The sequence below is a fragment of the Ascaphus truei genome, chromosome 4, assembly GCF_040206685.1.
Source record: "Ascaphus truei isolate aAscTru1 chromosome 4, aAscTru1.hap1, whole genome shotgun sequence".
Classification (NCBI taxonomy): domain Eukaryota; kingdom Metazoa; phylum Chordata; class Amphibia; order Anura; family Ascaphidae; genus Ascaphus; species Ascaphus truei.
This window is the reverse complement of record NC_134486.1, coordinates 323,183,425-323,196,772: the sequence shown is the minus strand read 5'-3', so window position 1 is coordinate 323,196,772 and position 13,348 is coordinate 323,183,425. Positions and strand designations below refer to the sequence as shown.

At 39.2% G+C, this 13,348-nt stretch overlaps 1 protein-coding gene across 10 annotated transcripts in view; it reads left to right on the top strand.

The window, feature by feature from the left end:
• Positions 1-12,400, top strand: part of MYO6 (myosin VI) — a 188,087-nt gene extending 175,687 nt beyond the window's left edge. For 7 of the 10 annotated variants that reach the window (XM_075597977.1, XM_075597984.1, XM_075597982.1 and 4 more), the window contains 3 exons: positions 1,591-1,617; positions 3,701-3,919; positions 11,539-12,400. In XM_075597977.1, coding sequence (XP_075454092.1) covers positions 1,591-1,617; positions 3,701-3,919; positions 11,539-11,738 — 446 coding nt within the window. In that variant the 3' untranslated portion in view covers positions 11,739-12,400. The remainder of the gene's footprint in view (positions 1-1,590; positions 1,618-3,700; positions 3,920-11,538) is intronic. The other 3 variants (XM_075597986.1, XM_075597981.1, XM_075597978.1) reach the window with 1 other exon arrangement.
• The last annotated feature ends 948 nt before the right edge of the window (positions 12,401-13,348 follow it).

Here is a 13,348-nt window from a genome sequence, read left to right as displayed (position 1 = left end):
CTGTGCTGCTCGTACCAGGAGTAGGAACAGGTACACATTGTGTTGAATAATTAATTTTACGTTCTGTAACTGGAAGTTGGCACTACTAAAATATATACATAATAGGGAAGGTTTCAAATTGTTCTGCTTTTGAAGCTTCTACATTTTTGCATAAAGATGGAGCATACTAGTGGAGGGTATGTAAATGAGATTTTGACTGAAAGAGGATATTTAAGCCCTGTTACCTGCAGCTCTTCCTTAAGAGAGATGCTTACACACTGCAGAGTATCGTGACTCTTGATAGGGCAGGTTTTAAAGACCTTTATTATGTTTGTTTTGTTTTCTGTTGGAGAAAAAAAAATGGCCGTGCATGTTTATTATACATTTGGGAAATGCTGTATCTGAGTGCATCTTTAATTTTCTTCAGAGAATTTGGATAGTTTTTGCATCATTATTAAAGGTGTTTTCCACCCGCCTTGTTTTTAGGAGATGCCTTTGCTGTTTTGTGTAAGTGACAGATAAAACATCTTTAGCCCTTAAATGAAAATCTATTTTTTTCAATTATTATTAAAAAAAAATTAAGACTTTTGTTTCTAATTTTCAGGGACACTAGTGATGTAAAACAAGTTTGTGTCTTGGTACTGCCCATTAAATATTAAAAGAAGCAACACTTAAAACTTTACTACTGTACACTATACACACTTTTTTGCTCCAGAGGAGCCAGTGGTTCCTGACATTATTGAGGTGTTTCTGATCCCTTTTGAGAAGTAACAATATGGCTTCCATCCAATATCTCACTCCCACTGCCTAGAACAAAGCTTGAATGTCATCAGACCATGACATTGGAGCCTCATTTTTGATGACCCTGTCAGCCATCTTGGATTTTACTTTAATTGTACCAGCACATATAAAGATAATTATCCCAGCAATGGTGTGGTCCACAGAGGTAGGACTAGTGAATTCCACAAATAAGGGGATTGCTATTGTAAATGTCTTGCTAATGGATGTACACATGCTCTTGCAATGTTTTGGCAATCACTATATTAATTTAAAGACAAATATGTGTGTGCTTTATTTATACAATTAGTTCATTTGAATTGGTTGTGCTGAAAGAGGGAACATTTGGAAATATAAATGGCTAAATTATTTGCATTTAGCTTGCAAATTGTCCTCAAGCTCGTAATACAGCAATATTGAGTCATGTGTGGTAATTCTTAATATGTTGTTTAATTCAGGGGTTTTGGTGACTGGATCTAGAAAACTGAATACTTTAAATGATATATGTGCTTTTGAATGAAGTAATAAAATAAAATGATAATAAATGTGTTTTGGAAATATAATAACCGATATATGATTTCATTATTTACATATTGAAGCACAAATCTAGTTTACGAAGGATGCTGAATCTGGTCAACCTGCAGCGAATCCTAATTGCTTAATTATCCTGGTTATAGGCATTGGATGAACATGTTCCTTAATTATCACTTCTGCAGTGACCAGATACTGTCATTAATGCCCTGTCGTTTTGATGGTTGATGTGTAACACACACAGTTAATTGAGAAATTGCCCAGAAATTGCATGCTTTCAACGTAAACAATATCTGTTTTCAGATTTTGCTCCATTTATGAACAACACAAGTAAGTGTGCAAATGGTAAAGAGACTAACCTGAGGGAAATCGGTCTAAGCTTTGTACTACTAACGTAAATACGCTTTGCTACAGTTATGAAAACCCAGGACAGATGATATCACATCCACTGGAATTGATAACGCCCGTGCTTTATTGCCAAGCAAAACCATTGGCACGTCCCAAAAATATTATAGAAATTTGTACAGTTTTTGCTGTTATTAATGAAAGTAAATCAATATAATATAAACTCCTTATATTGAAGCGGCCTGTACTGCATCACAAAGCAATGCGAGGTCACAGTAGCCATCCAGCAGATCTTACATTACACACAGCCATGTAATACATTGCAGGTTGTGTTTTTGTACAGGGCTTGGCATGTATGGTCCAGCTAACACACATACCTTCAGGAACCATAATGTCAAGTTGGATTATAATAGGTAATCAAGATATGATTGAATGAGGGAAGTCTGAAATCAATGATCACCAATGCATGTAATGTGCGTTTTTATCCTGTAATACATCACTGTAGCAAAGTGTTTATATGACTAAAAGCTGGTACTAAGGTGTTCGATTCATAGGTAAACCTCTTTATGTGGTTCTCAAAAGAAAAGCTTTAACTAGCTGATATTGCGGTGTACAAGGCAATAGAAACGCATCGGATAACAATACAAAAACATTGTTGCTACTATGTGCAAAATATGCAGCGTACAAGATGTAATGATACATTTAATAGATATTGTAACCATTCATTCTAATTGAATTTGTATTTAATTATTTACAATTTAAAGTAATGTGCATGCATGACAAAGGCTTGCATTTATTAACGTATTCCTGTATACAAATGGAATGACTTAATTTAAAAAGAAACGGTATTGGATATGAACATTGAGCTATATTTTAGTAGTTTGCACAATGTTTTCTTGAAATACAGTATGGTCACATTGTCTTAATAAGAAAAAATTACACTTTGATGCAAGACAGACACATGGATAGGATATGGGCAGCGCTTGCTGAAAACCTCTTCTGGGAGCTTTTCCTTCAACTTCTAAATCGGGTTTTCATCTTTGTATAACACACAATGTTCACAACTGTGTTAGCTGCTTTCTACATTTTAAACCCGCAACTTTTTTGTCTGAAAATTTAATCTAATATGTAACGTTTGGTGTTCCTGAATTTATAAGATTAAAAAAAAAGAAATTGCCAATAATTTTTCTTTGTAACAGTCACGCTATTTCCAGTGCAGCAGCTTTTTGATTCCTAACCTTTTCAGTGCTACAGCAATTGGCATTGCAGGCCAGTTTGGTACTGAAAGGAGTAACCACCTCATGCCAGAGTGGACTGCAACAGACTCGTTACATAATGTTACTGCATTTGCGATGTTAGACTTTCTCATTTAAAAAAGGGAAGAACTGTTTGGTAAGTAATTGGGCGTTTGGCATTTAAAAAGTGAATTTTGCCTGTATATGTGCCTGATTTGACAGTTCTATTCAGTGTGACTCGCTTTGCATTGTTTTCTGGGCCAGGATTGGTAGTATGCTGTGGCTACAGTGGAGCTAGTTAGCAGCTGGTTTAGCTCACACTAGAGCTGTTGCCCTGAATAGTTGAGGTTGTGGGTTCTGATCCAGTTTGGCCTGACACTGGTACCATCTTCCTCACAAGGTGCCATATGCTTGTCATTCTAGGTCTCATGGAAATCTTTTAGGAGGTGGGGTGTGTGAGTAATTTCTGACTCTGCTAAAATAGGAGTCTCACACATTTCTGTCCAAAGTAACTACTGGAGGATTTCAGACTAATGTATGATGAGGGTGGGATGGAAAGTACAATTAGGTTGTAAAGAAATAAAAAAATAATATATATATATATATATATATATATATATAGTAGACCAGGTAAGGTATTTCCACACACTTATTTTCTTTCTGGTACCAGGTTTATTTCTACTTTCGTCTTGATTGCTTGCCACTTTTGTAAAGTTGCTATATTCTTTTGGTCACCAACGGTCTTTTTCGGGTAGTTTCCTCCCATTGATTTATGGTTCTGTGGTTATCTGTCTGTATAGTTCAAAGAGTAACCACCATTGTCCCTGTAATAGCCCAACAGAACCCAGTGGTGCAGCTGCCTGCTAGGCAGCAGGAGATAGAAATGAACCGGCAACAGCGTTACTTCCGCATTCCCTTTATACGACCTGCTGACCAATACAAGGAACCCCAGAACAAAAAGAAAGGATGGTGGTACGCACATTTTGATGGTACATGGATCGCTCGTCAAATGGAGCTTCATCCAGACAAGCCTCCTATATTGTTGGTAGCTGGTACGTATTAAATGAAGGCACGTCCATTGTAAACATGTTGGTAATAAGAGTTTTAGTTGTACTGTATGTAATATGGTACGAAAGGAAGCAGATCAAAAATCCATCCATTTTGTACTAGAAAAAGTACTTAAAAAAATATGTTCTCATTTTTTAATTAAAAAAATATTTTTAAGGTAGCCTCAGTAATTACATTAATTTAATGCTCATTTTTTTCTTTTAGAGAAAAAAGGGTCATGTACAGATGTAACGAGCTTCATTGTTTCCCGAGATTACACAACAGACCCTGTCATAATGCAGAATATCACAGACTTTCTGTAGGATTTAAAGGCAATGTTGGTGCAAAATATCACAACATATCTCAGCAAAGGGGAACAATAAAGACGCTATATATGTATTCTATTACCAGGTTGTACATGAATTACCGAAAAGATTAGGGCTCAGTAAAGCGACTATCTATGTATCTGTGTATGACTGGTATTGCAGGTTAGACCATGCTATATAGCAGATTAAGTCATTTTGACAAGTTCCTTCAAAACGAACTGAACAAAGGCACCATTCATTTCCCACACAATCACAATTTGACAGCTTTTGCAGGTGAATCCCATTTTTTCTCTGCATATACCAATCAATTACAGCATAACATTTTCTATTGACAGTGTCGCTAATAATGGTCTACTACCTTATAAAATTACTACTCGGCGATATCGTACATTTTGCCTTGACATATGCACCTAGACTTCTCGGCATCCTTGCAGCTATTCCCCCAGAGTGACAGGGGAAAGTTGTAGCGTAAGGTATTATTTTGTTTATTGGTAAAGATGTAGCTTCCTAAATAACATTCAAATTGTTGAACATACTGATGGTTTCCGATACAAAAATGGCAATTCAGGAAAAGAATGAACCACAAAAATATCTTCTTTTTTTCACAGAAGGTTAAATGTTTAATAAAACCTGTATGAAAAGTGTGTTATGTGGCTATCACTGTTTAAAGGAACCCTACAGTTGTAGGTATCTACTCCAAACATGTTCTGTTATCCCTTTCTAGCACTAGACAGAGATCACATTAACTAGGAAGACTAAATTATATTAAATAAAATATATTCATCAAGAAAATCTTTTTATATGTAGCCCACAATACGTTGAGGTTTAATTCATTAGAGATCAATAAAATGTTCCCTCCTATACACCAGCGAGGCAATATATGTGCACACTCTGTATATAGTATTTAGAAGTCATTCATACCTGGATTCGATCGATTATATGGGTGCAGCCAGGCTATTGGAGAATACTGTACCCCTTGCAGATTCATCCCTGCTGTATAGGCGACGTTCCTCTGTCAGTCACAGCCTCCATTCCACCCAACCACAGCGTTCTGTAGCTTAATTGAGCCTTAACTGTAAACCTACTGACCAGCCTACCCAATATTGCTCGGGTCTCAATGAATTCCAGCATGCCGGACAGGAGAAAGGAAAGTGTTAACACTCAGAGGGAGATCCAATGTAGAATAAAAATATCTGAAATGTGTTGGTGTACATAAAAACTAAATTGTTGTACATCTAAAAGTGTGCAGTGGTAAAAATCGTAGGGTTAGTCATCCCCAAAAGACAGACCGGTTTCGGTGTATATAACGCATTCCTCGTGGGTTCAATAGATACCAAAAGTTTAAAATCCCTTTATATACTATCGCTCAGGCCCTGTTCTGTATAATCTTCTCCATATCTATTGAGATTTATAGTATTAGAAAAGTATGTACCTCCTTATACAAATGTATTGCCATGGGATTTAATTTTCCTCTATCTGTTCCTATAATTTTTGCTTCGTTTCTAATTGCAGACTTGTGCTCGCTCCCACGATCCTTCACAGGCCGACTAGTACATCAAAACACAAAATAAATCTTTGCACATGGACTCTGTTGCATTTTGAGTCAGCGCACACCGTACATACAAAAAGGAATATTCCGATGCGGCATTTTTGCAGACTAAAAACAATATGCAGTACTAATGTAGAATATGAGAAACGAGCCGATGATGACCTGTTGAAAATATATATTGAAAGAAGTTATCCATAAGATTTAATTAGAAATACCCATAATCAGATTAAAACTTTTAAGAAAGTGAAAACTAATTCAAATATTGGACACAACACAAACCACAATTTTATTTCAACATACACTGGACTCGAGGTATATTAAATCCATTATCCTTAAGAATAGTTGCATACTGAAATGTATAAAGAGATTATCCAAGATCAACAAACAACCTCCAAGGTTTACATATATATGATCTAAAAATCTGGGAGATATTTAAAGTTCCAGTCATGCAGAAGAAATGGTAAACATGGTTGAAATCGACCCCTAAGAGCAATTACCTGTGTTGGCATTGTTTTCAATACTCGCATACCCATAATACAAAGTTTGTTACACACCCTGTTACAGGTAAAAAGTTACAGTATACATACATCAGTTTAACTGCTCAAGTAACAATGTAGTCTATATGCTTGTGTCCATGTGCAAAGACCTATATAAGATGCACTAGTTTATCTTTGCAGACTTGTGCTTGCTCACGCGATCCTTCAATTAAAAATAGAACTAAAATTATAGGAAAAGATATAGAAAAATTAAATCCCATGGCAGTACATGTTTATAATGCTGAATTTACATCTCCGTGCCAATTGACATTTATAAGATTGGAAAAGATTATACAGATCAGGTGCGCAATTTAAAAATGTTTATTGCAAATGGAGATCCACTGAATCCAAGAGTTTAGAGTCTTTGGTGTGGACGGAGTTAATTGCAAATGCGACTGGAGTGTTTTCCTTTAAGTACTAAGGGATAGAATGTAAAGGGATTTTACACTTCCGGTACCTATTCAACCCATGACAAAGGCGTTGTATACACCAAAACTTTTTGGGAGTGACTAACACTACTATTTGTACCACTGCATACTTCTCTATGTACTGTATATCAATTTACTTTTTACTAGCTGAGAGACCCGGCGTTGCCTGGGATTAAAAATTTGCGCTCCCTCCTCTCTCCACTCCCCCTGTCTCTTTCTCCTCTCCCCCAGTCTTTCTCCGGTCTCGCGCCCCCCCCCCCCCCTCTGCACAGCTTTGTCCCCCCCCCCTCTGCACAGCTTTGTCCCCCCCCCTGCGCAGCTCTGGTCCGCCCCATGCGCAGTTCTGCCCCCCCCCCCCCCGCGCAGCTCTGGTCCCCCCCCCTGCACAGCACACTGTCACATACACAGTGAGACACACAGTGTGAAACACACACCCGCGCCCATCTCCCTCCCCACGCGGGCAAGCAAGGGAGTGCCGTGGGGAAGGGGACCAGAGGGAAGGGGAGGAGCAGCCAGGCGGGACGGGACCGGCGCGTCACCCGCTCGCAGGGGAAGCTGGGGTATGTTGTCCAGCGGCGGCGCCGTGACTGTGCACCACCACCCCACCCCCCCCCCCCCCCCCCGCGCCCATCTCCCTCCCCACACGGGCAAGCAAGGGTGCGTGGGGAAGGGGACCAGAGGGAAGGGGAGGATCAGCCAGGCGGGACGGGTCACGGGACCGGCGCGTCACCCGCTCGCAGGGGAAGCTGGGGGATGTAGTCCGGTGGCGGCCCCGTGACTGCACACAACCACCACCCCACCCCCCCACCCCCGTGCCCATATCCCTCCTTAGGTAACGGGAGCATTGTGCGCACGCGCAATGAGCTGCGGGTGAGGGGGGTGTTGGAGGGGGGGAGAGCCGGCGGGGAGGTGAGTTGCGGGTGATGGGGGGAGCCGGCGGGGAGGTGAGCTGGGCGGGTGATGGGGGGGGGGGGGAGCTGGCGGTCCGGCCCGCTGGGTGAAGAGGACAGTGGCCGGGTGCTTGTGCGTGTGTGTGGCAGTTGGGTGAGGCAGAGGGGGAAGGTGAGCTGCGAGTGAGGAGGAGAAGAGAGTGGCAGTTGGGTGACGTCATAGAGCCACGCAGGCCAATGAGAGGCGTGCGGGGCAGGGATACGGACCAATCCAATTGGCCAGAGGCTGAGTGACAGACCCACGGACCAATCAGATTCACCACATCTACCAACAACCCCACAAATTTCAAATTTATATATTAAAGATGTGCATCCACACAATTTTGATATTATTATATTACATTGGGTCTCCATCTAAGCGATTACACCTTCCCTTCTCCTGGCCGGCATGCTAGAGTTCATTGAGACTTGAGCAATATTGGGTAGGCTTGTCTGTCTGTTTGCTTTTAAAGGTCACTACAATCTATATTTTTCAGTTTCCAAAAACGTACCCGCTCATCTCCTCCTTAAATCCCTCTCCTGGCTTCCCATCAAATGTGGCCTACAAAGTTCTTCTCCTTACCTTCAAGGCTCTTCACTCATCTTCTCCCTACTGTACATATCAGCTTTGATATCTCGCTATGTCCCTGTTTGTCTCCTGCATTATTCCCATCACTGTCTCCTTTCCACCCCTTTCACCTCTACTGCTCTCTCGCCTTAAACCCTTTCTCCCCTCACTGCACCTTACCTATGGACCGCCTTTACACAAAGTATACGCCAAGTACCCTCTCCCCCCACCTTCAAGAAAAACCTTAAAACCCACTTCCTTCAATTAAGCATTTCAATAGCCCTGACTCATGGCGACTGTGCTTAACCCACAGTCACCCATAACCATCTCCTCTCCGTCCTTTTCACCACTATTGCTCTCTCTTGCCGTAAACCTTTTCCCCTCACTGCCCTTTACCCGTGGAACTCCCTCACACTGCGTATATACGAAGCACTTTAGGTCAAACCTTAAAACCCACCAATTAAATTAAACATTTCAATAGCCTGGACTCATGGCGACTGTCTCGCACCCACACTCGTATTCTCTAATTGCCAGACTGCACCTACATGATGGATCTAATCCAGGTATGAATAATTTATAAGTAGTATATACGGACTTCACACATATATTGCCTCGCTGGTGTACAGGAGAGAACATTTTATTTTATGAATTACTGTTGCCCAGACTAGCACAAAATATAGCATGAGATTTTTGTGGAGTAAAGCTCCTGGAAGTAAGGCCTGTTTTGTTTATTAATTCATTAGAGTGGCTCTTGTGAATTGCTGCTTTGCCAATAGTGCTAATAGTTCATTGACAGTAATGTGTAAAAAAGTGCTACCTGCAATAGAAGATAAGGGGTATCAGAGCTAAATGCGGCGTTACAGTAACTGCCATTGATTTGAAAGGCAATTAACGCTGGATCAAGCTTTGATACCTCCTATCATAGCTTAGAATCTGGGAGAGATTCGCTAAGATTCTATTAAAGTATCTTTTAAAATTCATGTGAACTACACAAACTCATGCAACTTACCATTTTGTCTCAACCTCTGAATGTGGACTTATCAATCACTGATTTTTTTCCTCAAATTTGTTGCCTGCCTGCTGTACCTTACATTTGTGCACAAAGTATTGATTTCACGCAGATGTCTTTCACATAGCTTAACATCCATTAAGCCTCAATCTTGAACAATACTAGTTAGAACCCCCAGATTCATCTGTAGTTCTACAATCTAGTCTAAGCCGTCATTGATTAAAAACAAAAAAGATAAAAGACAGACCTTTTCAAAACGTTACAAAGCAGCGTTACTCCTGGAATTACCTAAACTTTTCCACCCAAATATAAGTACATTTTAGGGGTCATTTACAGACATCACATACACGCCCAGAATAAATGTCCATCCCACCGTAAGTTGGCGTAAGGGTTATTTACACACATCACAACTATCGGCTGACACAAGAGATACACAGCTGAAAAGGCTTTGAAAAGATCAATACATTCAATTTTAAAGCCGTTTCAAGAATATATCTGTCATTTGGAGGGCGAAAGCAAAGAATCGATGTTGATTTGGTTGATGGGTCCCAGTGGTATTACATTTCTTATGTTTCAGCATGTCAACTGAAGATTTTTCATACAGTAGGATGCATCATAAATGCTTGCAGCACAAATTACATTATATATCATGTTATTGCAAACCGTATTTTGTCAGACTTAGTCATTTTGTGGAATAGTCTTTAGGCATCTTACGCTCTGCTATCATGTGTCAGTGCTTATTGCTTTCCTAAGAGTGGAAGGTAGGTAATAGCACAATTCCTGCTATATATTCATCCTCAATATGAGCGGGTGCTACGACAGCCAACTATTAGTAAGTAGAGATGGCGTCAAAAGTGCTTTACATATTTTTGGTGATTTTTCGGTAAATTGTGGATTTGTGGGGAAGTGTCTGCTAAAGATCACATTGCTCAAAAATGGCATTAAATGGTTAAAAAATAAAATAAAGAGCCAGGACCAGTGCACAATAAATTTGAATGCTTGGTTAAAAAAAAAAAAAAAAAGACGTTAGGCAAAGCTTGCGTCTTTATGCAAACATTTTCCTGAATGTCAACTGCTTTGCATTAGTTAAAAATAGAATTAGCACCATAAGAAGTCTTGGTCTATATTGCAACACTTTATGGGGTTGTAAGCAGCACTGCTGCTTTAATATTCATATTAAGGGGAAGAGTTATTTAAATATACAGTATGTACGCCCGAGTTCTACTGTTTGGCTCTTTTTAACATCCATTATTACTAGACTATAATGATGGTAATAAAGACATCTCTACTGTATAGGAATTCATCATGTCCTGTCAATTGTTTATAATTGTTATAAGATGCCAGCAGGTTAAATATTTGTCATGGTTATCATGAACCAAACACATTAAGGATACTTGTTTAGACTAATTGAAAGTCGAACAAATGCAGCTACTTAGCTTCTACAATCAATCTGTTTCCTATGTTATACTTCAAATAAATACAAACCATGTTTTTTACTGAACTTATATTTTCCATGAAAACAAACACTGGAAACAAACCATTAGAAGTGGGAAATAAAAATGATACAGAGCCCTGTGTGGTTCAAAAGCGTTTGTACATTTTAAACTACAGTATTTCTTCGTCCAATTATAGGTATTCATTCCCCCCCACCCCCCCTCACCCCAAGTTTTCAGATGTAATAAGACTAATATTGTTACTAATCCACCTGGTTTTGAAACTGTTTAATATTCTCTCTTTAATTCCCCACCACACACTAACAGACTCGCCCCCAGCATTCAGACATTTACAAATTCCCTGAAAACTCAACTTTTCAAGGAAGCCTCTCTTGCACACCCCAAATATCTACCCCCTCCCCCCTCTCTAACATTTTGGGGACCAGCTGTATGGCTGGACAAAACTCCACACTATAACACTCCCTAACATCCCCAACAGGGATCAGCTGTGCAGCTGGATCATACTCCATCCTGAGGCATACGCGATCCCACAATGAACTTTACACTTTGTTTCAACACTGGCTCTTATTCCCTCTCACGAGCAGGGCCCCCATTACCTCTCTACCTGTTTGCACTTGTTGGTCCTTACTTGGGATGTCATTCTGTTTATATAATATACATAACTCTCTTATATATTGCATATACCTAACTCTGTACTCCCATTTTACCGTGCTGCGGAATATCTTGGCGCTTCACAAATAGACAGTAATAATAATATGCCCCATAGAAACATCGCACTTTTAAAGAAATATGTTAACGAGCAAGTGGATTTGTCTTCGTTTCCAGGCAAAGATGACATGGAGATGTGTGAATTGAATCTTGAAGAAACTGGCTTAACACGGAAAAGGGGAGCAGAGATTTTGCCCAAACAATTTGAGGAGATTTGGGAGCGCTGTGGAGGGTTGCAGTATCTACGAAATGCAATTGAAAGCAAACAAGCCCGGCCAACATATGCCACAGCAATGCTACAAAACCTACTGAAGTAGTACTCCACAGTTCTCACACTAATAGATAAATACCTTTGGGTCGATGTAAAGGGAAGTAAACCTCTGTCAGAGAGGATCTAGACATTCCGTAATCATGTAATAGAGATATTTTAATATAAAGTGAACAGGTTTTATTCATTGCGGGGCTTTGTTAATTCATCTTTTGAGGTTTCATTTTGTGTAGTGAGCTCAATAGCGATCTGGACCTAGCAGACACGTTTATTTTATACTTAGTCCAGTTTCCTGTTTTGTTTTATTTATCGTACAACTAGAATTGTGAGGCCTTATCTTTGACACCAAGTTCCACTTTACAGTGGTCAGAGATGGGAGCCATATTTTCTACGCAGTGCTAAATGTGACGCGCTTTATGGGCCATTCTGTGGAATGACCTGTATGGTGCCTCTCAGCATAGCACTATAGGCAGCACTAGATATTAGAACATATGGCCCTTGATCTTAAAGCTGTTAAATACTGTATCTGTGCTAGCAGTTTTTATGATGATTTAGGGAAGTCTCATTCAAAGGTTGAATGGAAATTGTTAATTTTAGTGTCTTAATTTAAGATAAATCACCTGAAGATTTAAGAAGCTTAATATTTTTTGTGACTTGATGTGATTAAAAAAAAAAAAAAACTACGCACACGCAGACACACATACACTTTAATGCACTGACAATTAATACATTACATTTAAAATATGCTTATTTAGATGGGACCACATCTCTAAAATATTTCCCTTACTACAGTTAAAGCAACTGTAGAGACATTGGGAATCAATCAATGCATTCTATTATCTGAGCGCCATCACTTTTAAATATGGTTGACTGGTAACACTCATTCTGTTTTATACATCAATCTGATTTTACAAGCTCTTATGTAGTTTGTTCTTGTGTAAAGCTGCAGTTGCTAGTGCAGAACTCTGAATATCAAATGTATTTCCATTATTTTCAAATTGGAGCACTTCATAAGTAAAATTTTAAAACATCTGGTATAATTGAGGCTTTTGACCAAATGTGTCGCTGTTATTTTCTGCACTAAGGTTAAAGTTAAGTGGTTCTAACAGAAAATAAATGATCCTTCAAAGCAGACGCTTGTGGCGTGTGTACTTTGAAGAATTTCACCATGGCCTGATCTACCTATTGCACTTTCTATTGTCTTAGGAAGGTCTGGAAGTACAAAACCAGCGTCTTATGAAATTTACAAATTAAGTATTTGAACTTTTGACATGTAGTGGGACCAATGGTTTCTGAACGTTAGGAAGTTTTTGTTTTAAAGTGAAATATCTTTTCAATAAGCAACTTCTTTTCACTACAGTTGGACATGTTGTGTCTTAAATTACACATTAACAAAGTCTATTTTGCATCAATATTATCTGTAAGTGATAAGTGTGTATATCATGTAGGAACTTAATGATGATTTAGGGATGAAGTTAGTTTTCTGAAGTCAATATATCACACAGTTGCTATATATTTGTCATTTTTACCCCTTAATGCCATTTATGCAACAAGATTAAAACTGGTATTTAACTTGTCTGACTGAGAACCGGGTTTCAGATGCATTAATCCTGATAAAATGATGCATTAACAAAACTGAATATTAAATAATTAGGGAGG